The following is a 25,092-nucleotide window of genomic DNA, read 5'->3' as shown; positions in this document are numbered from 1 at the left end:
GTGCAGCGCAGCAAGATTAACTGCTTCATGGCCTGAATCTTAATAAGATTGTTTGCTTTACAAAACCCATTTTCAACTACCCAATTAGGGAAATTAAAGTTAATAGAGGGGGTCCTCAGTTCAGGGTCCTCATTCGTTAGCCAGAGCAAACACCGTCAAAGAGCGTCTCTCACTCTGGAGAACCTGATGCATCTGTGCATTACACAAAGAGCCCATTGATTTGAATAGGTATTGTGTAATTAGGCATTTGTCCTGCGGTGGCACTGTTTGAAAAGTTAACACTTATTGACAGCTTCTTACACAGATCACAGCTGATTGCTGGGGAGGTCACCGCATGGGACACCCTGTAATATGTTTATCATTGGGAGACCTTTTCAGCCAAAAAGGGATTATCCAAAGCAGTGATTCCCCCTTATTGACTACAGACCATTTGCTGATTTTTATTATGTGCAGAATTAATGACCAACTTTTTGGTACATAAAAGATTTTAATAATCATTTTTATATAAAAAATTTAGAAAACACCCGTCCCTTTACCATGACTACTAGTTTAGGTTCTGGGAGGTTCTGGTTTTAATTGTTGAGCCTATCCAAATTCTGTGTCTTTCTTCCTATCTGATTGAAGGGTGGAGTATTTAAAGCTGGGTTGGTTCAGTTTTCTTTGCTTCTGAATTTCCTTGCTGCATGTGTTTGATCAAGCTCCTGATTTTACCCTGTACCTTTGACTATTTGGACTTTTTGGAACTGGACCTCGGCTTGTCTCTGGATTACCCTTTGCTTACTGATTTGGACTTTCTGTTATCAGCTGGTTTTGACCTCTGCAAATCCTGATATCCCCTTGCTTTGTGATTTGAACTTACTGTTTACCCACTGACTATCTTGTTATCTGCTCTGGTATTGCCTGCATTGCACCTCTTATCCAACATCGAACACTGTTAAAGCAACCCGGGTTCTATGCTGCAAAATCCAACCTGCCTTGCGGTGGGCTCTGGTGAGAACCAAAGAGTAGCCTTAGACTCTGTTGATCAGAGTTGTGACGGATTTGGGGGTTGCGGGTTTTACGTGCACGCTCATTCCACACAGTATTACATACTTCCCATCGAAATCAATGGACCGTTCATGTAATGCATGGATGTGCCAGGTTCTCCTGAGAAAGAAACACTCCTTTTAGCCGCTGTCCAATCAGGCTTATAGATGAGGATCCTAAACAGGAAACTCATCTCTATTAAAAACAATCTGAAAGCAATCGTTTTCTTCTTCTTTTTTATCCACTTCTTCTTTTTTTAGGAAGTCCAACATTCCCTTTAAGTAATGTAAAAACATAATTTTAACTCTTATATGATATAGGTTCATGGAAGGATACACAAAAAGAAAAAAAAGTTGTGTGATGCAATCCGCTATGGTACTGGCTGCAGTACTGATATACAAATATTACGGATCACAATAGGAATAAATGTTTACAATGCCGGCACTATACCAGTCGTCGATCGATTCCTAAAATCAGTCCTGCAGATATTTCTTGCTCTTAGGGTATGTTCACACGCAGTGACTAAAAACGTCTGAAAATACGGAGCTGTTTTCAGGCGAAAACAGCTCCTGATTTTCAGACGTTTTTTTCACAACTTGCATTTTTTGCGGCGTTTTTTACGGCCGTTTTTCAATGGAGTAAATGAAAAACGCCTCCAAAAACGTCCCAAGAAGTGCCCTGCACTTCTTTTGACGAGCCGTCATTTTACGCGCCGTATTTCGACAGCGACTCGTAAAATAAAGGCTTGTGGGAACAGAACATCGTAATTCCCATTGAAAGCAATGGGCAGATGTTTGTAGGCGTATTAGGGGCGTTTTTCAGGCGTAATTCGAGGTGTAAAACGCTTGAATTACGTCTGAAAACAGTGCGTGTGAACATACCCTAAGAGTATCAAGGCCAAATGTTTGAGAAATACTTCTGAACGCATGTGAAAATTTATTCTGAGGACACTGGAGGAACAATGACATGTCTTTTGGGACCACATATAATGCTTGGAAACACTGAAGAGAAGAATTTCTCATCTTATACTTTCATGCCTGTGGGATTGCAACAGACCGACCTCTTAATATCAGGAAATTTATGGGATGCCCACAGAAGGCGCTTGGTGTATGGAAAACAGCTGATCACTGGTTGGCCAAAAGAGATCACCTGGCCGAGTCACCAATGATTTTCTTGTCAGGAGGTCTCCGTCAGCCAAATAGAGAGATGCAATGTTTCACAGTGGATTCTTCCCGACGGCCTCAGATCCGGGGGCCACTTAGTCTACGTTATTAGGAAGGTTATCTGGTAATCACCTATGACATGGTTTCCCTCAGCATCCACATTATCGTCCCAATATCCACATTTCCCGTGATTCTACTGAAAATAGATCACTAAAGGGTTCTATGGCGATCTAAGCTAAGTCAGTAATTTCCAGGTAGATCCAGGTATTGGGGCCGTAATGTGGTTGATAAGGGTATGTTCACACTGAGTTTTTTGCCTCAAAATTTCTGCATCTTTCCGTCAGATTTTGAAATGCCAGTGTCTTTTGATGCTTTTTTTTTGGTGTTTTGTAAAATTAATCCAATGCAAAATCCGCAGCAAAAAAAATGCTTCTGCCTCTCATTTATTTCAATAGATGTTCAGGGGCAAAAACCGCTCCAAGAAAGGGCATGCCGTTTTTCTTTCCCCACGAGCAGTCAAAAAAAACAAACCGCCTGAGCCTCCCATTGAAATCAATCTGAGATATGGGGCGTTTTTTAACACGGATTCCGACACAGTACTCACGTCAAAATCAGCACCAAAAAACTCAGTGTGAACTGGCTCTAAGGTAAACCATGTCATGGGTGATTACCAGAATACTAAAATGCGGCCGCAATACGGCTGTTCACATCTGGATTCACACATCTATAACACGGGTCACATTTTATACAGTAGCAATACACAAACTCCCCTCACTCGCAGTTCTAGTGAGGCAAATGGTGGCTCCTTTTCTTTATACAAACGAGAAAGACTGACGCGGACTGAAGAAGACAGACATCTGTGGAAATGTTGATCTGCCGAGTTGGACTTTTTCGGCTGTTGTCTGGTGCAGTCCATGGAAAGTGGTTCACGCCAAACATCAGATCTGCGTCCCATCAAAAGAAGCCCAAGACACGGCAGAGATCAATCGGACATTTGTAATTTTAACTAAGGGTGTCGTCGTCCGAAACATCAATCTTCACAGAAAAGCCGTAAACGACGAGTCGCAAAGAGACGGGTATCTAAAATAACTAACGTATAGCCAGCTTCAGATCATTTATGTAATATGGCCTTCTAAAACCGGTCTTAAAACATTCTACACAGTGCTCAGGAAACATTTGTCAATAGAGGCCGGCACATAACATTACCTTATTTCAACCAGTGTTATTTAAAGGTATCAGAAAAAATAAAATAATCACTGTGCATTTTGTCACATCTAATTAAGGAATTGCAATTGCAAGCAGAAAATTAAACACACACATTAAAAGAAACCACACTTTTTTTTTTTAACATATGATTTGGGTGATGTGATTTTACCTGGCAGCAACATTGTCTTTTTTTTTGCTCCATTACATCGAAAAATAAAAAATAAAGCAACTTTGTAAATATTCTTGTTTATATAATCGTAGTTTTAGGTCTTCATCTCCTATGCAGATCTGTGTCTCCATGGTTACAGACTACAAACAAACCAGGTGTAGTCTGATTCTGCAGTCATGTGTTACTCTACCCCCCTGTACTCTTCTATTTGCTAGCGAAAAAAATGATGTATTGCTTTATATGTGGTGAGTAGAGCATTTTTGCTAGGTGATACACACTGAAAAAACGTGTGAGGCTCAAGCCGGTTGTAATACGGACGCATTTTTATATCTGTGTATGACTTGGACGCTCTGTGATTCTATTGAGCCGAACTTAAATCACCACAGGGTTCTACGCAGAGGTGTAACAAGTTACCATGAGGCCCCGTAGCAAAACTTGAAATGAAGGATATGGGCCCTAATAAGACATGTACATCTTATGACAGTTCTGGTCTTCGCTCTGTCCGGTGTGTTTTCCTCCTTTCCATAGTCTCCCAGTGATCTGCATTCATTCTACCACTACCCTTTTATCTAAGGGTATGTTCACACGGCCTATTTTCGGGGCGTTTTTCGGGCCGTAAACGCCTGAAAAACGGGCGAAAAATCGGAAGAGAAAAAGACGTGCAGGACACTTATTGAAACGTTTTTGGAGCCGTTTTCCATAGACTCTATTGAAAAAAAGCTCCAAAAACGGCCATAAAAAACGCCACAAAAAAACGCCGCGAAAAGCGCGAATGGCACAAAAACGTCTGAAAATCAGGATCTGTTTTCTCTTGAAAACAGCTCCGTATTTTGAGACGTTTTCGACTCTGCGTGTGAACATACCCTAATAGTTATCAGTAGGACCACCTCACCTCTGAGTGGAGATGTGCAAACTTAGAAGCTCGGCACCATAGCAATTGTCATACCGGCTACCCTGGTAGAAGTTCAGTTTAATAGAATCGAGTCTAGTTCTCGCAGCCATAATACAGATGTTAAAATGTGGACGTAGTGGCCATCTGAAACTGGTCTTCTAGACAGGGAAGGCAAGGTAAATGTTCACAGTTGTAGTCTGCATATATGTAAGCTTCACATTGCCACTGATGAAATCCTGCTATAGGATGTTATACAAGCAAAACACAGCCCAAGAACATATCTTACATGTTTTCAAAAAGTTTTTGAAAATATATATATTATGAGAAGTTTTATCCAAACTGCTTTGGACGACACCCCCCATACCTAGTATATAAAAAAAAGTTCCTTTTATAGTATACAAGCACAAACAAGCCGACATTATTGGATTTTACACATTTATTTTTTTAAAGGGTCGTTTCCTTTTTTTTTTTAACCTTAAAAAAAAAAAAATCACAGGTAAAGCATTCTGCATTTTCCCTTTTATACAAGTCCTCCTTCTAGGTAATCGAAGAAACTATACAATGCAAAAAATAAAATAGTTTGCCACAAAACATAATTATGTAGTAAACTATAAAAGACTGTACAAAAGAAGTCAAAGTGACAAAAGAATATTATACAAAACTGTACAAAATACGTGTTCTGCAGCAGGTTTACAAAAATGATTTGAATACCAAAAAATTCTCTACCCATTGAGATCTAAAAAGGCACATGAAAACCCTCATATGCTTTGCCATGTGTTCGGGTTACGAAAAGGACTCGTTGCCCTGACGCTATATGAGGCTTGTGCTCCTTATAGATTTTTCTTCTTCTGCCAAAAACAAGAACCCTCGCTTTCGATTGTTTTCTAGGGCGAATCCAGTTTTTGGATCAAAAAAAAGAAAGAAAGAAAGAACACAGACTTGGCAGCGAAGTCCAGCACTAATACTAATAGTGCAATAAGCGCAGTGTATTTGCCCACACTGTTCCCCTATGGTACAAAATTTCTTTTGAAAAACAAAAAAGAAAATAACACGGTGTAGCTGCGGGCAGATTGTAATATCTCATGCCAAACATATATTAAACAAGTCAAACGAAAACTCAAAATTGTCATATAGTAATAAATCAGATATTAAAGTGATAGCCAAAGTCAGTTTTTTCTAGGTGTATTCCTATCATATAATGTTATGGCATACCACTAGGATGTGCCCTAACATTATGATCGGTGGTGGTCCAACCTCTGGGCATCCTGCTGATCATGACAATGTACAGCGGCACTGCTGGTCTACCCACTGTGCAGAAAACTGTAAGAAACCTTCATTTAGGGCTACACTGCGTCTTTGGCCGCAACACAAGTCGCACGTCCATAGTTCGCTGTGCCACGCTGCGTACATTGCAGTAATGTTAGTGAATGCGGCCATGTTGTGTCCCGCAAAGTTGCCGCGACCGTTGCAAGTAACTTGCGGGTCGCAACGTGGACATATTTACACATTACTGCTATGTACACAGTGCGAAACAGCAGTCTCTGGATGTGTGACCAAAGTAGCCATGTAGCTCTAGCCTTAGGGCCCTTTTACACGGGCCAATTATCGGCCAAACGAGCTTTCACAGAACGCTCGTTCCCAATAATTGCCCTGTGTTAACAGGGCAACGATCAGCCGACGAACGAGCAAACGCCCATTCATCAGCTGGTCGTATAGTTTTAATTGCAGAAAATATTATCGTTGTCGGCAGCACATCTCTGTGTAAACAGGGAGACACGCTGCCGACATGATAGAAATGTATGGGGACGAGCGATCGTAGTAACAGCTTTTACAGCTCGTCCTCATATTAGCTCCTTGTGAAAGGAGTGAACGAGCTGCCTTGTTGATCGGCACTCGTTTACATGGCCCACATCGGGCCGTGTAAGTCCACCCTGAGTGGAGTAGTGTTGTAGTCCTATGGTTCCCTGTAAAGCACGTGGCTGAGAGGGTCGCTGTAAAGGGAAAATCTGTGAAACATCTTTCTGAGGAAAAGTGGGGGTCTCAGCAGTCGTACCCCCACCAAGCAGTAAGTGATAGCCTAGCCTAGCTATATGCCATAACTTATTATCATGGAAATAGCACTTAAAATGATATTGTCCATCTTTGCAACTCATTTTTTATTTTTTTTGCTTTTGTGCTTCAAAGATCAAAAAAATTAAGCAACATTTAACAGTCTTTAAGAATATCCTAATGTTTTGTGTCTACAGCTCTTACTCAGACCAAGGTGTCTCCATGGTTACAGACTACAAACAAACCCTGTATGTAGTCTGATCCTGGAAGTATGTGTCACTCTATTCTATCTGTCCCATCTTCTTGCTAACCGAAGTATTAAACAGAGGAGCAGATGGGAGGGAGGCCTCAAGCACACGACCGTAGCTGGGTGCACGGGCCGTGATTGCAGCACGAACGGCCAGGGAGTGTCATCCACGGGCCCCCTCAAATCCTGGATCGTGCACACATTGATTTCAATGAGCCTGGACTGCAAAGCCAGGCTCCCGGCCAGTGCACGGACCGTGGAAACCACGCTCGTGTGCATGGGCCCAGAGCAATGAATGGGTCCGCAACTCACCTGTAGATTTTCAGGTGAATTGCGGACACAAAAACATGTTTGTGTGCATGAGGTCTTATACATGACTGCGCAGGAGTGATTTGTAGTCTGTACCCACGGAGACACATAGGTCTGCATAGGAGCTGTAGAGACAAAATTGTAGGAGATTTTAAATATCTATTGGCATCACTATTTTCTAGATTACTAACATTTGGCTATTTTCTGGTTTGGGCTGTTGGAAAGGCTCTTTACATATGATAACTTCTTATATATCAGATGATATAAACTCTTGCAGAATAATTTTTACAGAACAAACAAGGGCTCCGTCATTTCTGGGGAATGTTTACAATAGTAAGAATTGCAGGATTTGAAATAATCTGCAATACCACTTGTCACCACTTTGAGGCCAAATACATTCCTCCTGCATGAATGCAATAGCGCCCCCATCTCTAGACGAGCTCCACATCTATTAAAACACAGATCTTTGAAATGTATTTTCCCAGAAATGACAGGCAACTTGTTTTAATCAGAACGCATGGCTTTACATCATACCCATTTTCTAAAAGTAGGAATTACTACCCTTTAAAAATGCATGGTTACTAAATTGACTTCCTTTTGACATACTTTCTTTGTAATACGCAATCACTGCACTAAAAGTAGTTCTATAATATTTAATAGTTTATACAAAGGAGTTGTGTGAGGCTAGAAAACATGGCTGCTTTCGTCCAAACACAGTGCCCCCCTTGTCCATGGGCTATGTCTGGTATTGCAACTAAGCCCGATTTACCTGAATGCTGCAACACCAGACAGAAACTAAAGGGGCGCAGTTTATGGAAGAAATCTCATACAACCCATTTATAGGCTATGTACACCGTTGAAATTGTTTTTTTTTTAATAATAAAAATGTGTATCAGTGTGTTTGGTGAAACTTTCTAAATACCTTTTATTTAAAAAAAATATATATATTCTTTGAGATACAGCTGCTTTGTATCCTGTATACAGAGTAGCTGTATCTTGTGCTGTATCCATCAGGTCAGCGGGACTGACGAGTTTAGTGTCAGTGGGTCTTGCGGGTCTGTGACACAAGGGATCGAGCTGTTACCGATCACATCTAAGTTCATAATTTAGATGTGATCGATAACAGATGGACCCGCAGTCACTGAACCCGTCAGTGCCATTGATGGATTCAGGTTTCAACGCAAGATACAGCTGCTCTGTATACAGGATACAAAGCAGCTGTATCTCAAAAAGTAAAAATATTTTTTAATAAAAAGTACTTAGAAACTTGCACCATACACACTAATAGACATTTTTATTTTAAAAAAAAATTAAATAAAAATTATTTCAAAGGCGTACATAGGCCTTAATATTACATGTATACAAATATATTTCTTCTGGGTATAAAGACTTGACATACAGGATTTTTAAATGTAAAATGTCTAAAAATGATTTTGTAAAAATAAAAACACCAGTGATACAGAATAAAACTAGATATACAAAATGTTATATAAAAACTGACTCAGCATTATTAAATCGCCGCTCTGGAGCTTCAGGTGATATTCTTTGTGATTGCAGAATAGACATTCAGAGCAGGCCCCACAGCACAGTGAGAGCTGCCACAATGCCATTAAGTATTGCCATGGTGTAACCCATGTGGAATGAATGTCCCGTCATTCTCCTGTAAAGGAAGCAGGAATACAATATTAGACAGGTTCAGCCAGAGCGAATACGGCAGCAGAGACTAAGGGCATGGCCACACGTGGCGGATTTCCTCCGCAACTGTCCGCATCAATGCCGCACCTAATCCGGGTTGCGGATTACGGCTGCGGATCTGCCCAAAATGTGCAGAAAATTGATGCGGACTAGCTGCTGCGGACTGCGGGAAAAGTGCTTCCCTTCTCCCTATCAGTGCAGGATAGAGAGAAGGGACAGCACTTTCCCTAGTGAAAGTAAACGAATTTCATACTTACCGGCCGTTGTCTTGGTGACGCGTCCCTCTTTCGGCATCCAGCCCGACCTCCCTGGATGACGCGCCAGTCCATGTGACCGCTCCAGCCTGTGCTTGGCCTGTGATTGGCTGCAGCCGTCACTTAGACTGAAACGTCATCCTGGGAGGCCGGACTGGAGACAGAAGCAGGGAGTTCTCGGTAAGTATGAACTTCTATTTTTTTTACAGGTTGCTGTATATTGGGATCGGTAGTCACTGTCCAGGGTGCAGAAACAGTTACTGCCGATCGCTTAACTCTTTCAGCACCCTGGACAGTGACTATTTACTGACGTCTCCTAGCAACGCTCCCGTAATTACGGGAGCCCCATTGACTTCCTCAGTCTGGCTGTAGACCTAGAAATACATAGGTCCAGCCAGAATGAAGAAATGTCAAGTTAAAAAAGCAAGACGGATCCGCAGCACACATAACATGTGCATGACAGCTGCGGACTTCATTGCGGAAATTAGAATCTCCATTGAAGTCAATGGAGAAATTCCGCCATGAGTCCGCCACTGCTCCGCAACAGACAGAGCATGCTGCGGACACCAAATTCCGCTCCGCAGCCTATGCTCCGCAGCGGAATTTTACGCATCGTCTAAACGAACACTGCTAAATTAAAGTGGAAGTCAATGGACAAACGGCTCCGCTGCGGATTAACGCTGCGGAGTGTCCGCAGCGGAATTTAAGTGAAATTCCGCCACGTGTGAACCCAGCCTAAAGGTTCAAGAAGACGCACAGCCAGAATATAAAACAGCGAGTAAAAGCAAAGCTGGGACCAAAAACACCGGCCACACGTGAACAGATTCAAGTGAAGGTTCACCTCGGAGACATGTCAGAAGATGTCATCGGAGAATGGGGGAGGGGGGGTGCCCAATTGTCATGACTAAGATATTTTCCTATCCATGAGCAAAGTTAAAGGCTTGTTTTCTAATATAGATACATAGGCTTAGAAAAACGGCACTAAATGTACAAACAAATATTAGTAACTTTTTATATTAAACAAAGCTGCTTTACAAATTCTGCTGGTTGCCCCTGGAAACAGACAGCGACTTATGTCTAGTGTCGGATGTGAACTAATAGCTGAGCTCAAAGGGTCACAGAGTTTTTTGGCGCTGATTGTGACGTGGAAACGGAGTCGGAATCAGCGCCAAATAACGACTGAAATCAACTCCTATTGATTTCATTGGAAGTAGGAGGCGTTCTTTTTTTTTTCCCGGACGGCTTTTGGCGGCTCCCAGGAAAAAAAGCGGCATGTCTTTTCTCGCTGCGGTTTCCGCCTCTGACCTCCCATTGAACAGTGCGAGGCAGGAAAACCGCTAGTTTCTGAGCGTTTTTCACCCAAGGTTCTTGCATTAGCTTCAGTGGCTGTGGCCGGAAAATGCAGCGAAAAATGCAAATAAATATATGCAGGCAGTTCAAGATATGCCTCAAAATTCCTGAAGGAATTCCGAGGCAGATTTTTTCTTCCTGCAAAAAACTGTGTGAACAGCGCCTAACTGTGTTACTGTCATCTCAGCTCCCACAATGCACAGCTCTCTGGTAATAGGAAACCAGCTGAATTCTGAAATTAGATGAAAGCATGATATAACTAAAAGTGCAAGATGTTTATATGTAGATTAACAGTGCTACAACGTGTCATACATGGCCGCCACCGCCAATCGCTCGCAGCCGTGGTGACATGCTACACATTCTGACCAACAAATTCTGCACCGTCGGTACCTCCCCCATTGTGTCTGGTTTACATCAATAAAGTAATGCTGGACAGCCTTTTACACCCCAGAAACAGCGCCACTCGTCAGGTATTGCAGTTCAGATCCAGTCACTTGACTATAAATGACCTGCAATACCAGACATAGCCTATGGACAGGGGTGGTGCTGCTTCTGGAAAAATTAACCCTGGATAAACCACTTTTAATCATTTGGAGCAGTTTGATAAAGTTAGGGTCAGAAAAAACCCTTTTAAATTGTTGCTGAGAAGTGAAATTCTCCATTAAGGAATCCTGCAGAAACGAATATATTAGTGTAGTGTATATTATCTTACGGTTCTCCGCAGGAAGCAAATGCCGGGCTATCAAAATTTTACTATATAAATAATTCTATAGATTATTTTAAAAAAAACATAGGTAACCGTGAGACAAACACGCAAATCTTAGCAAAGGAAGACAAGAAAACATAGCAGAGACCGAACATTAAAGGAACGGCTTCTAACTTTTTGCCAAGAAGCCGACACTACGGGAGATATTTTAATCGCTTCACAATGAATTTGGAAAACAAATTAAACATAAATGTTCTCACAGCTCGCAGTGTGTACAAATGTTTGCTGCAATAAAGGTCTTGAAATATTGCCCAGAGAGCGTCACGCACGGTTTGTTTAATCGACCTCCCAGCAGTCTGCCTTTATGTCGTGTCCAGACCGCGTCCCCCAACAGCTCATTCCTCCCCCTCCGAAAATAAGTTATAGATAACGCAGTATATACACAATCCCGGCATCGCTCCATGCTATAGGAACCTAATAAAACATCTAGTGTAACATGTTATTACAGTTTATTTTATACCTACGAATCACAATATATAAGAGTCCTGGAGTGAAATCACCGAAGTGGAGAAAGCACTAGAAATAAGACTATGTACACCTTGGAAATCGTTTCTACATATAAACACATTTATATATATACACATGTGTATACAGGTGCAAGGAAGCCTAAGGCTATGTTCACACGGGGTATTTTGCCGAGTTTTTTGGCAGGGAAACCGCGTCGCAAAACTCGGCAAAAACGGCCCGAGAACGCCTCCCATTGATTTCAATGGGAGGCGTCGGCGTCTTTTTCCCGCGAGCAGTAAAACTGCCTCGCGGGAAAAAGAAGCGACATGCCCTATCTTCGGGCGCTTCCGCCTCTGACCTCCCATTGACTTCAATGGGAGGCAGGAGAAAGCGTATTTCTCGCTGTTTATGCCCGCGGCGCTCAATGGCCGCGGGCGAAAAACGGCGCGATAATCGCCGCAAAAATCGGAGTGCAGGGAGAGGAATATCTGCCTCAAAGTTCCAAACGGAATTTTGAGGCAGATATTCCTCCCCCAAAATACTCCGTGTGAACATAGCCTAAGACTGCAAACAATACAATATCCACAAATGGCGACACTCTCTATTGTAAGTAGATTCAGCAGCGATGCATATTTATTGATAGTGTTTAGGTGGCATTAGTGTTCGCAGAGTGCAGTCGCCATTTTTGGAATATATATATATACACAAAAGTAGAAATCTTGCAGCACTCCAAATGTGAAAAAATTGTGGTTTTATTCAGCCAACAAACAGCGACGTTTCTGTCCAACAATAGGACCTTTATCAAGCATGATAAGCTTGATAAAGGTCCTATTGTTGGACAGAAACGTCGCTGTTTGTTGGCTGAATAAAACCACCATTTTTTCACATTTGGAGTGCTGCAAGATTTCTACTTTTGTATATTGCTCTGTCCTTGGATCGGGACGACTTGCTTGGCACCTATACATCTATACTTAGTGAGTGCTGCTGCTTTCTGTTTTTACATATATATATATATATACATACACAACCAAAGAATCAGGAAGCACTCCGTAGTTAAAGTGAAAATAAGGGGGTACTTTATTACCCTCAGTGCAACGTTTCAGCTCCTTGCTCTGGAGACTTTCTCAAGCAAGGAGCTGAAATGTTGCACTGAGGATAATAAAGTACCCCCTTATTTTCACTTTAACTACGGAGTGCTGCCTGATTCTTTGGTTATATATACACGGGACGAGGGTCTGTTCCCCAGGGCCTGTACCCACAAGCTGCCTGTGCTTCTGGACTTTTGAATGTGTATATATATATAATAAAAATGTGTATCAGTGTGTTTTGTGAAACTTTCTAAATATTTTTAATTAAAAATTATTTGTACTTTCTGAGATACAGCTGCTTTGTATCCTGTATACAGAGCAGCTGTATGTTGCACTGAGACCTGTATCTGTCAGGTCAGCAGGAGCATGTATTTTTAGCCTGAGGAAGAGACCGGTCCGGTCTCGAAACGCGTAGCTTTTATACTTTTATTATTTACAAAGACATTGCAATAAATTATTATTTATCCAATCTTGTGGTCACGGACAAGATTCTGTTTATGATCCATCGCTAGTGTTACCGCACCGGCGAGGCTCACCAAGAGAACAACAACCAGTGAGGAACAGCGCCAATAAGAGGGATCATCTTTTATCTTTTTGCTATTGATCCTGCCAACGGAACCCCACGGGTCTCCATATAAATCCCGGGCTGCAGACCTCCATATACAGATATACGCATAAAAACATTGTACTCCCAGCACAACGCCATCAGGTTAGCACGATTCTGATCAACCCTGACTGACACTACATATCCAGATCCCTTAGGATCATGCACCATGTGCGCCGTGTTCTTCTTTTTTTTTCTTCCGTAAATAGGTCAGCGGGACTGACAGGTTCAGTGTCAGCGGGTCCTGTGTGTCTCTGACACGCAGTATCGAGCCGTTACCGATCACATCATAACCTAGATGTGATCGATAACAGGTGGCTCCTGCCTGTCAGAGACACACAGGACCCGCTGACACTGAACCTGTCAGTCCCGCTGACCTGACGGATTTAGGTATCAGTGCTACATACTGCTTCTTTGTATACAGGATACAAAGCAGTTGTAACTCAAAAAGTAAAAATAATTTTTAATAAAAAGTTTTTAGAAAGTTGCACAAAACACACTGAAATGTCATCGTGTAGCCTTTCACACGGGCCATTTTCAGCCGTTTTTCGGCCCGATAACGTCGAAAAACGGCTGACAAATCGGCCTATTGCTTTCAAGAAATACAGCGTTCTGTTCTGATGGGGCGTTTTTATGCGGCCGTTTTAAAAAACGGCCACGTAAAAAAAGCCTCATAAAAAGAAGTGCATGTCACTTCTTGAGTCGTTTTTCATTAACTCCATAGAAAAACAGCTCCAAAAACGGCCGTAAAAAACGGCTGAAAATCAGGAGCTGTTTTCCGTTGAACACAGCTCCATATTTTCAGCCGTTTTTGTTAGGCGTGTGAACATAACCTTAGCCTTAATAAGTTGGCCATACACATTAGATAAAAGTTAGACGTCCCGATGATTTCATCAGGATCAGCCGACAAATGTGTATGGGGGGCTCAGTGACAATTTGGGTTTGTTGGATTTCATCTGAATCTCTAAGGCTGGGTTCACACGACCACATTAACGTCCGTAATGGACGGACGTATTTTGGCCGGAAGTCCCGGACTGAACTCAGTGCAGAGAGCCGGACTCCTAGCATCATAGTTATGTACGATGCTATGAGTCCCTGCCTCTCCGTGGAACTCCTGTCCAGTACTGAAAACATGATTACAGTACGGGACAGTTGTCCTGCAGAGAGGCAGGGACTCCTAGCATCGTACATAACTACGATGCTAGGAGCCCGGCTCCCTGCACTGAGTTCGGTCCGGGACTTCCGGCCGAAATACGTCCGTCCATTACGGACGTTAATGTGGTCGGGTGAACCCAGCCTAACTTTTTGCTAAGGAGCTGGCACTACAAGAGATATATGAATCGCTTCACAATAAATGTGGCTGCTGTAAATTTACTGTTGGTGGTTGTTGGCATTATCCCCTGTTGCCTCTGTAACAAACTAAATTATAGCTTTGTTGAGTAGCTGGAATGGGAGTTATTTCCTAGTTAAGTCAACCCTAGATGGCATTTACATTATATTTTATCTGCACACAAGAAATGTATTATTTAAACCTAAAATAACTATTTTATTTTCCCCTATGGCGACTATTCTCAATCTCATCCTCTATAAGCTATTATGGAGTGTGCTGCGTGCATGCGACGCCTCCTCTCCATTCAGTTCCTTCAGAGAAGCGGGCACACATGACCCTCGTAATTGTTCGTGGTCCCAGCGCTTCGACCCCCACTTATCTAATACTCATCATTTATCCTGTGGATCGGTGATACATGTCCTATGTGTGGAAAACCCTTTATAGCATAGAGAACTTTCAACAAGACAGTGGAAAAGTTTTTATATCACTTGACGTACTATCACTAGGTTTTTATTTCTGCTCGGTCTTCTACTTTTGGTCTTGACTGATTTTATATTCTGTGCTGGAACAATAGGGCTGGACGATCAGATGTCAGATTAAGGGAGTCTTACCACAAATGTACAGAAATTGAAAAATGTAAATACTGAAGCCTGGGGGGGGGGGGGCGTATGTACAGATATAATATTATAGAGTAATTTACTGTTATATGTTCAATCACACAAAGGGTTAAAATTACAAATTACAAGTAGCCGCAGTACAGGGTCGAAACCACCAATCTGGTAGGAGACCCTGTGGCAGAGCTGTACTACCCATGATGCCAAGAAACTGGTTGATGAAGTCTTCTCTCCTGTACAAATTTGGAATTTTGAAAAAAATTGGAAAATGTATCAAAGCACGAAATGACGAACTATAGAAATCATAAATTACACAGCAGCGAACATCCAGAGATCCTGTGCCGGCTCGAAGACAGAGAATCTGCTTATCCAAGAACACCATCTACTGACCAATATTTTGGATGCAATGATTTGAGCTGCTCCCAGGTACGATGCTTATAGTTTGGTTCACACAGGGCACTTATTTCGGGTGAAGAAACGGGTCAATGTTATTTTTTTTTATTCCACACACCTATGTTGCATTCTCCCCCTCTATGACACCATATGCTAATAGGACATATGGACAGGAGTTGCCAAGATGGGACAACCCCATCAAGTAAGAGCAGAACTTGACCGTACCTGGCAGGATCGGTCGCAAATCTAATGTGTATGGGGGCTACCCGACTCGTACCTGACTTCAGATGTGGTCACCGTGAGGGGAGAGGTATTTTAAAAAAAATAATCCTCTTAATTTTCAGGAATTAAAGCGATAGATTATAAATCCCCAACCGTTATAAAAGTCTACAGCTCCTATGCAGATCTAGGTGTCTCCTTGGTAACAGACTACAAACAACTACTTGTTGCTCACATGCATTTGGTAGGTTAGTATGAAATAGTAGACAGATGCAATGGTGCGGTGGCAAAAATGGTCGAAAGGCGGACATACCCTTGAAGGCTTGACCATACGTAATGGAATTGCTGCGCATTTTCCATCCGGAATTGTGGACGGAAATTACTCTGCAGAATACAGTAGCAGCGAAGTGGGTGAGATTTAACAAATCTCATAGACACGCTGCGGAAATTTTCCGAGCAGAAATTCACCTGCGGTGCGTATTTTTCGTACCGCAGCACGTCAATTCCTGCTGCGGAAAGTGGACTGAATTGCTGCTCAGTAAAAAAAAATGCAGGAAGTGGTGCGGTTTTTCCGCTAGTTCCTGCAGAAATTTTCTGCAGTAATTCCATTACGTGTGAACAAGCCCTTAATCTAAAAACCTCCCTGACAATCGTAGGATTGCACGGCTGTTTGTACAAAATATCCAATAACAAATTGATCCTGTTGGCACCTGGGCTTTGGTCATGCTTTGGATGCCATCGATGCATTTACATCTATAGATTTTTGGGGGGTTTAACTTTACACATTGTTTACATTCACATATGCAAAAAGGATTAGACAAGAATATTCACCTAAATCGTGCCGGGGACAGTGGAGTAGGTGGAAACATTCCCGGCTCAAACGAGTCAAAATACGTCACCGTCCAAGAAAAACTACAGCAAGAAAGGCCGGCAAGAAGAGACATGACGAGAAGAACCCAGAACCCTAAACAGAGAAAAAATACATATACAAATTATTGGTCAATTACATTGTCCATAACGCACAACACGCAGTAAAGCGAGGTCAACCGCAGCAACCAATCATGTAACAGTTTGTAGCATTCAGTGAAGCATCAATAAAATCTGACAGCTGTTTGGCTGGTTACAGAACACACAGACTACGTGTCACATGTTCTTAAAGGGGCGATTTACTTTAAACGCTTCTTAAAATGCCCTGGGGGAAGGTGAATATTCTCCATGATCTGCATTTGCTGCTTCTTGTTTTGGAGAACAACGATGTATGCTTCAGCTTTGAAGTTAATATTCCGGTTCCAGCAAATAAAGGTTATTCTTTGTTTAATGAAAAGTTATAATATACTATCTGTATCAACTCCTCACTGCTTTCAAGATCTCTGCTTGCAGTCATTCAATGGGAAGCTTTGTTGTTTACTTCCACAAGCTAAAAATATATCCTGGTCATGTGATAGGCACGCAGTTGCATGACTGATTACAGTGTATTTCGGGAATATATTCACTATCGTAATTACCGCAAAATGCTGCTGTTCTGCTGCGATTTCACAAAAACTGCGCTGTGTTGCCGCAGATTCGTGGTAATAAACCAGTATTTAGTCGCACAGGGTGAATATACTCTTAGGCCCCATGCGCACAACCGTTAAAATCGTCCGTAATTGCGGAGCACAATTACAGTACCATTCACTTCTATTGTCCACGGCCACCTTCCCGTTTATTTACAAGAAGGTGACCGGGCCGTAGAATTGTACCGCAAAAGATAGAACATATCTCTTGCTTTTTTACAGACCGTGCTCCCATACTTTGTAAGGGAGTACGGGACGAAAATGCGGGCAGGTGTCCGCGGCCGGCCATGTCCACAATCGCGGCCCATGACTATTGGCACGGCCGTGTGCATACGGCCTAATGCTGGGTGCACACGTTGAGGTCAAAATGCATTTTTTTGCCACAAACCATGGAAAATCCATACTTTTCTGGCGCAATTTTCTCAAAATCGCTGCAAAATTGTGCAGTTTTGCGGCACAAAACTCACTTTGAACCGTGATGTGTAAACCCAGCCTTATCAGAGCGGTGTGTAACAAGCCTTGCACCTGCGTGTGATCATCACATGACCTGGACAGATATTTATCCTGTGGAAGTAAACAATGAAGGTTCAAGTGAAGGTTGAAGGACAGCAAGCAGAGATATTAAAAACTGTGAGAAATGTATTACAAAGTGTATTTCGGAAAATCTATAACTTCATTTTACAATGAATGACCTGATGGGCATGCCCATGCAGCGACAACTCCATTCCTAAATTTTCTCATAAAAATCACTAACTAGATCAAGGCAGATACTGGCACTGGGTGACAACCAACACAGCCACCATTACAGCTCTCAGTCAGCCAGCTTTCCCAGACCTGTGAATGTAACGTCAACATCTTTTATATCACTGTAGAGCTAGACAGCATTACCATTCAGCATTCTGGCAAAGTTGGGTGATAACCTGCATCATAGCAACAGAACAGCCATATCTTTCACCAACCAGCTTTCCCAAAATAAATGGGCTCATGCCCACGGCCAGATAGTGGAATGGTTTTGTACAGAGCCGTGGCTGGGTCTCTACTGTACATATGTAGGCCACTGATTTCGTGCATGCAGTTTTTTTCTGTCGGATTATGTACAAAAAAAAATTCAATTGTGTCATGTTACATCAGATGCCGTATGTACTGAGGCATTCCTTCTAAGGGAGATTACCTATATACATACAGCACCCGACGGAGCTAGTACAGCCGTGCACAGAGGCCGCAAGGATCCATTCTGAAGAGCTGTACAAGCTCCGTACCTTTGTGCTTGAGTTCTAAGGCATTATTCACACGAGCGTGTAAGTTTTGCGCCTGCGAAAATACAGGCCGTTTTTCATGCGTATAACGGTCCATGTTGCGTCAGTGTAGTTTCCATGTGTCATCTCTTTTTCTCGCCCATGCTTCTCTTCTGCCAGCACTTCCTGGGTTTCGTTTTCTTTTTTTCTCTGCATTTCTTTAGCACCCGATGCGTGAAAAGCGGGCAGCACACGGATGTCGTCCGTGTGCAGTCCGTGTTTTCATGCACCTATATACTTCAATGGGTGAGTCTGATCCGCAAAAAACGGCCAGAATGTGTGAATATTCCCATTTAAAAGCATGCGTGAAATACGTTCATGTGAATAAGGTCTAAAGTTAATTAAAACCTCTTAGCTAAAAAAATACCACAAATCCTCTTCTTACCAAGGGGACTAGTTTTAACTCCTTCCTCATTTACTTTTCCAGTCTGCATATCTAAAAAACAAGAGGGAGACATTATATAATTACGAAATTGATAAATCATTTATTTCCTGTTGCCTTACTTATATAACAGCGAGGCTCGTAATCCAAGTTCCCTATGCAAGAATATCATCATCTTAATGAATTATTACCTGCTGCAGGGAAAACAAAACATGACGGGGTGTCCAGCGTTATCAACAGATGTCTATGTGATGTACACAGCTCTTGAAGGAGTTTATCATCCACAGAATAGGTGATAAAGGTCTGATCGGTGGGAGTCCGACCGATGGGACCCCCACCGATGAGAATGAGCATTCCGAGTCCCCTATTTGAATGAGGCGATACTGCGCATGCTTGGACACCATTCAGTACAGCGCTCGGCTATCTCTGGAAGTCCCACAGACAGTGAATGAAGTAGTGCCAAGCATGAGCAGTATGGCTCCATTCACTAAGGAGACTTTGTAACGCTCGTTCTCGTGAGGAATGGAGGTCACAGCATTCGGACCCCCACCAATCAGACATTTATAATGAATGTTTTTGGGAATAAGTGTACTGTAACGAGCCATACAGCTGTAGCATCACATGACCAGGACAGATATACAACCTCTGAATGTAAACAAGGAAGGTTCCCATTCACTGACTACAAGCAGAGATCTTAAATTCCATGAGGACTTAAGTGTAACTAAACTTTTATAAAACTTTTGACATGTTATAAGTTTTTATCAGTGGGGATCCAAACAATGAGACCCCCACCAATCGCTAAAACGAAGTAGCAGAAGCGCTCGGGTGAGCGCTGTGCCGCTTAGTTTCTGATCAGCTTCCCTCAGAACTCTTAGACATAGTCGGTACGGACCCATAGACTTTCTATCGAGCCTGTATAGCGCTTGTTTGACTTTCCTCGGAAAGTCGACCAGAAACTAAGCTGACTCTGCAGCTTCATTTTAGTGATCGGTGAGGGTCTCATTGCTCAGACCCCCACTAATCAAAACTTATGACACGTCACTATGACATGTCAAAAGTTTTATAAAAGTTTAGTTACCTATTAATACGTCACTGGCAGACATATGAAATTGTATAGGCATTTATTTGCAAACGTCTGCAGTATTCATACTTATTTTGTATTTATACATATACGCCGAACGTAGTCAGCTAATGTGATGTGAAGAGTCCTGAGACAGGTAAATAGTGAGGTGCTTGCAGTGCCTAATGGAGAAGTCGGGAGGAGAGTGGGAGACACAATTTTTGCTACTAGAAGGGGAGGTAGCGCTGTTGGGGATTACCGGAGAGCTCCATTCAAATGACATGTAAGGCCAGGCCTTAAAGAGGCTCTGTCACCAGATTTTGCAACCCCTATCTGCTATTGCAGCAGATAGGCGCTGCAATGTAGATTACAGTAACGTTTTTATTTTTACAAAAACGAGCATTTTTGGCCAAGTTATGACCATTTTTGTATTTATGCAAATGAGGCTTGCAAAAGTCCAAGTGGGCGTGTTGAAAAGTAAAAATACAACTGGGCGTGTATTATTTGCGTACATTGGTGCGTTTTTACTACTTTTACTAGCTGGGCTTTCTGACGAGAAGTATCATCCACTTCTCTTCACAACGCCCAGCTTCTGGCAGTGCAGACACAGCCGTGTTCTCGAGAGATCACGCTGTGACGTCACTTCCCCAGGTCCTGCATCGTGTCAGACGAGCGAGGACACATCGGCACCAGAGGCTACAGATGATTCTGCAGCAGCATCGGCGTTTGCAGGTAAATCGATGTAGCTACTTACCTGCAAACGCTGATGCTGCTGCAGAATCAACTGTAGCCTCTGGTGCCGATGTGTCCGACACGATGCAGGACCTGTGAGTGACGTCACAGATCTGCACTGCCAGAAGCTGGGCGTTCTGAAGAGAAGTGGATGATACTTCTCATCAGAACGCCCAGCTAGTAAAAGAAGTAAACACGCCCCGATGTACGCACATAATACACGCCCAGTTGGACTTTTACTTTAAACACGCCCACTTGAACTTTTGCAAGCCTCATTTGCATAAATACAAAAATGGTCATAACTTGGCCAAAAATGCTCGTTTTTTTAAATTAAAAATGTTACTGTAATCTACATTGCAGCGCCTATCTGCTGCAATAGCAGATAGGGGTTGCAAAATCTGGTGACAGAGCCTCTTTAAAGTGTCCACCAATCGCTCCTCAACTGGGTTGTGTGGGCCGGCCCTATAGCGAGTTGATGCTGCTCCTATACAGACCTGACGAAGACTTGACTAATATGCCAAAAAGTTCTTGCTGTGTATTGACAATATAAAAAATATATCCATTGAAAGTATATAAAAAAAAAAAAAATCGCCACTAAATGTAATGAAGAACACTCTGGCGCAAATTCATGGACCAAATTGACGTAATATTTATTGTGAGCCTCACCGCTTTTTGTTTATGGAGAACTTTGGATTCCTATATACTGACATTAGTATATAAAGTAAATACTTATAAACAATCTGCTTATATAACAGGAGGATCTGAAGAAATAAGATGTGTTCATATATAATACATTACCTTGTATCACAATATATAAAACGACAAAGAGGACAGCGAGGATGCTGACGACCACAAGACAGCAAACCATGGACAACAACCTGGCCGGCCATCTCTTGCCTCTTTTAGAGGTCACCACTTGCGTCTTGACCGTCCCATTTTGCCCCGGCTCCTCAGTTTCTGGATGCAGTAGAGAGTTCTCATTGAGGCTGTTTGTTTTGGGAGCAGAAGTCTCAAATAAGTCACTTTCCAAGTTTCTCACCAGCGAATCTTCCTGAAATCCTCCCTGCTCAGTGCGGCTTTGAACGATACTAGACGTGGCCGAGGCAGACACAACAGGGCGACGACTGCTGGTCCTTAACCGCCTGGCACTGGTCACGTAAGAGACATCCATCCAGAAACCTATAAACACAGAAGATCAGTTACAAACATAAAGCCTGGCCATCAGTACATAACAACATCTCCTTTCAATTGACAGAATACAGGCACCCTAAACAGCACCTGTACTCTGCACTATTACCAAAATCACTCCATTTAGATACAAGATCAATTCAAGCACTAGAGTCGAGCAGGTGTGAGTGAATCCATAGCTCTATACAGTGAAGTTCAATAAATGCAGCATCAATGGGACTCAAGATGCCATATCCCTTAAGACAGCTGTCCACTAAATGCTTGTTCGGCTGTCAGTTATTCCCCATGACCCCCCATTAACAGTCGGACAAGCGTGCATGTGTACTAAATGGGCAAAGGGCAATAAGTCGCTACCAGACACCTTTGCCAGCAGCTTAACTCCCATGAGAAAAAAGGATCGGGCATGTTGAAATCCAACATGTCCGATCCTTATTTATATTTCATTAGACAGAGTCGGGACACCCCCAAACATATTAGATGATCGACCAGTCAAACCCAAATCACTGGGCTCGGCCAACATTCATCTAATGTGTATGGGCACCTTTAATAGGAACCTCATTATCCGATATTCTGCTTTATCAGATGTCATAGATATGTATATAAAATTCACTTGAATGGGTACAGAAGCTTTAGAAAGCAATCGCAAAATAAAACGTTAAAGGGACACTAGCAAAAATTATTTTAGTTTATTATTAGAACTAAATGTTACTAGTATATTGAATTATTCATATTTTTGTCTTCAATTCAACATGATTTATTTACTTCCTGGAGGAGACTTCAATAAAATGGCTCCCTCTTCACAGCGGGAGAGAGATGCTTTACAACTGAGTCAATGCAGTCTGTAACTTGAGAAGGCCAGTGATATCACCAGCCCTCCACAGATAAGACCATCCACTTACACTGATGTCATCAGCCCTCCCAGATAAGCCCACCCACTTACACTGATGTCACCAACCCGCCCCAGATAAGCCCACTCACTTACACTGATGTCACCAGCCCTCCCCAGATAAGCCCACCCACTTACACTGATATCACCAGCCCTCCACAGATAAGCCCACCCACTTACACTGTCACCAACCCTCCCCAGATAAGCCCACCCACTTACACTGATGTCACTAGCACTCCCCAAATAAGCCCACCCACTTTCACTGATGTCATCTGCCCTCCCCAGATAAGCAAACCCACTTACACTGATGTCACCAGCCCTCCCCAGATAAGCCCATCCACTTACACTGTCACCAACCCTCCCCAGATAAGCCCACCCACTTACACTGATGTCACCAGCCCTCCCCAAATAAGCCCACCCACTTTCACTGATGTCATCTGCCCTCCCCAGATAAGCAAACCCACTTACACTGATGTCACCAGCCCTCCCCAGATAAGCCCACCCACTTACACGGATGTTACCAGCCCTCCCCAAATAAGCCCACCCACTTACACTGATGTCACCAGCCCTCCCCAAATAAGCCCACCCACTTACACTGATGTCACCAGCCCTCCCCAAATAAGCCCACCCACTTACACTGATGTCACCAGCCCTCCCCAGATAAGCCCACCCACTTGCTCTGATGTCACCAGCCGTCTCACTCTTCTTTATATCTGCGGTCTCTTCATTTTGTCTATTATAAGAGGCAATATCACAGACCTGTCATTCTGTCATTACTTCTCTGCCTACTGATAATAAATAATGTCGCTGTCTGTAAGCTGTAAAATGAGATGCTTTATTTGGACCAGTCTGCAATCTAGCCGGTCACTAACCGCATGACATCACCGCGGGCGCAGATAGTTTCCAAACCGCATTTACAAAACAAACTATTTTATTCCCTTATCGCTAAACAGTAAAAAGTTTCTCCAGTATTCACTGCAATCTCACAAGATGCCTTTATTTTTTTTCTAGGACAAGTTAAAAATCGCACGGCCTCATTTTACGGTAGCATTTTACTGTCCATATAACGGCCACAAGACCCGAACACCCCCCCCCCCCCGTTCAAGTGAACCGAACCTAAATAGTACTATATTACTCATCTGTAATACGAGCGCTAAAATACTGCCGTCTGAATGAGGCCCACACCTGACCCATTATAAATTAATGGGTTCCATCAAATCTGTCAAAGATCCTGAAACCTATGATGCTGGTGTGAACAGGGCCTTTTATACAATAGATGCCGATTTGATCTGAATGGTTGCTATGGGAAACGTCTGTAAATGTAACCATTAAATAGCGCTAACACATCCCGCAGCGCTTTACATTTGGGGAAGTACCAAGTAAACTGAATAAACAATGACACAATAGGATAGGTCCTTGCTATAAGAGCTTACAATCTAAATATGGTCTACATGATATACATGAGGTGTAACGTGTCACACAATGTTATTAAATTGTCTTTTTTCTCTAGAATTCAAAACCTAATATATTTAAATTGACAGATTTTAACTTTGCGTTTAAAGAAACATTTCTCACAGACTTCCTATAAGGTAAAATAACCTCAAATTGTAATTGTGTTTTCTAATTCACTGCTTTGAGTGATTTATTTTAACTGTATCCCTCCGCAGTGTAAGAACTTGTTTTCCCTGACTTAATTAAGGCGCATGCGCAGTGGGTCCATTTGGACACGGGTTGCCAGTAACGGGAATTCCTCCGCCAGTCAGCCGCTGAGCGGGAGATTGTCATGTATCATACATACTGGAGTGACCGGTTCCCGGCTTTCGTTGTCAGTAAATATAAGTAATATAGTACAATATGGTCGCCGGTTTTCGCTTTAAAAATTTCTGGTTAAGGGCGAACAACACGGGTCTGTGAGATACCACCATAGCCGCTGTCTATGTATGCCTGACACTGAGGTTGTAGGTGAAGTTCTGACGCAGTGGAGGCTGCCACTAGTGACGAGAAGTTCTAGTGGGAATTTAGTCACTTTGCCACCAATACCTTAAAACTTGCTCCTAGGCAGCAGCGCAGTAAACGCTAATATGAAATCCCGCTCCTGAAGCCAGGCTGTGTACACCTCTGTCACGCACATATATCATCCAATCCGCGAGCGCTTCTTAGTCTAGCTGAGCAAGA

At 42.7% G+C, this 25,092-nt stretch overlaps 2 protein-coding genes across 6 annotated transcripts in view; one reads left to right on the top strand and one right to left on the bottom strand.

Moving 5' to 3' along the window:
- Positions 1-4,916: 4,916 nt before the first annotated feature.
- Positions 4,917-25,051, bottom strand: ARL6IP6 (ARF like GTPase 6 interacting protein 6). Of its 2 annotated transcripts, XM_075829295.1 has the most exons (5): positions 24,958-25,051; positions 21,642-22,022; positions 19,055-19,105; positions 16,653-16,785; positions 4,917-8,721 (listed from the first exon to the last, which is right to left on the bottom strand). In XM_075829295.1, the coding sequence occupies exons 2-5, from the start codon at positions 22,012-22,014 to the stop codon at positions 8,628-8,630; spliced, it is 651 nt and encodes a 216-aa protein (XP_075685410.1). In that variant the 5' UTR covers positions 22,015-22,022; positions 24,958-25,051; the 3' UTR covers positions 4,917-8,627. The 2 variants fall into 2 exon arrangements, with proteins under 2 accessions (XP_075685410.1, XP_075685411.1); XM_075829296.1 differs by lacking the exon at positions 19,055-19,105.
- The window catches only part of PRPF40A (pre-mRNA processing factor 40A), a 36,449-nt gene continuing 36,007 nt past the window's right edge, over positions 24,651-25,092 (top strand). For all 4 annotated transcript variants that reach the window (XM_075829292.1, XM_075829291.1, XM_075829290.1 and 1 more), the window contains exon 1: positions 24,651-24,742. In XM_075829292.1, coding sequence (XP_075685407.1) covers positions 24,701-24,742 — 42 coding nt within the window. In that variant the 5' untranslated portion in view covers positions 24,651-24,700. The remainder of the gene's footprint in view (positions 24,743-25,092) is intronic.

The sequence above is a fragment of the Rhinoderma darwinii genome, chromosome 6 (assembly GCF_050947455.1).
Source record: "Rhinoderma darwinii isolate aRhiDar2 chromosome 6, aRhiDar2.hap1, whole genome shotgun sequence".
Taxonomy (NCBI): domain Eukaryota; kingdom Metazoa; phylum Chordata; class Amphibia; order Anura; family Rhinodermatidae; genus Rhinoderma; species Rhinoderma darwinii.
Note: the sequence above shows the minus strand (reverse complement) of the source record. Positions and strands in the feature narration are given on the sequence as shown.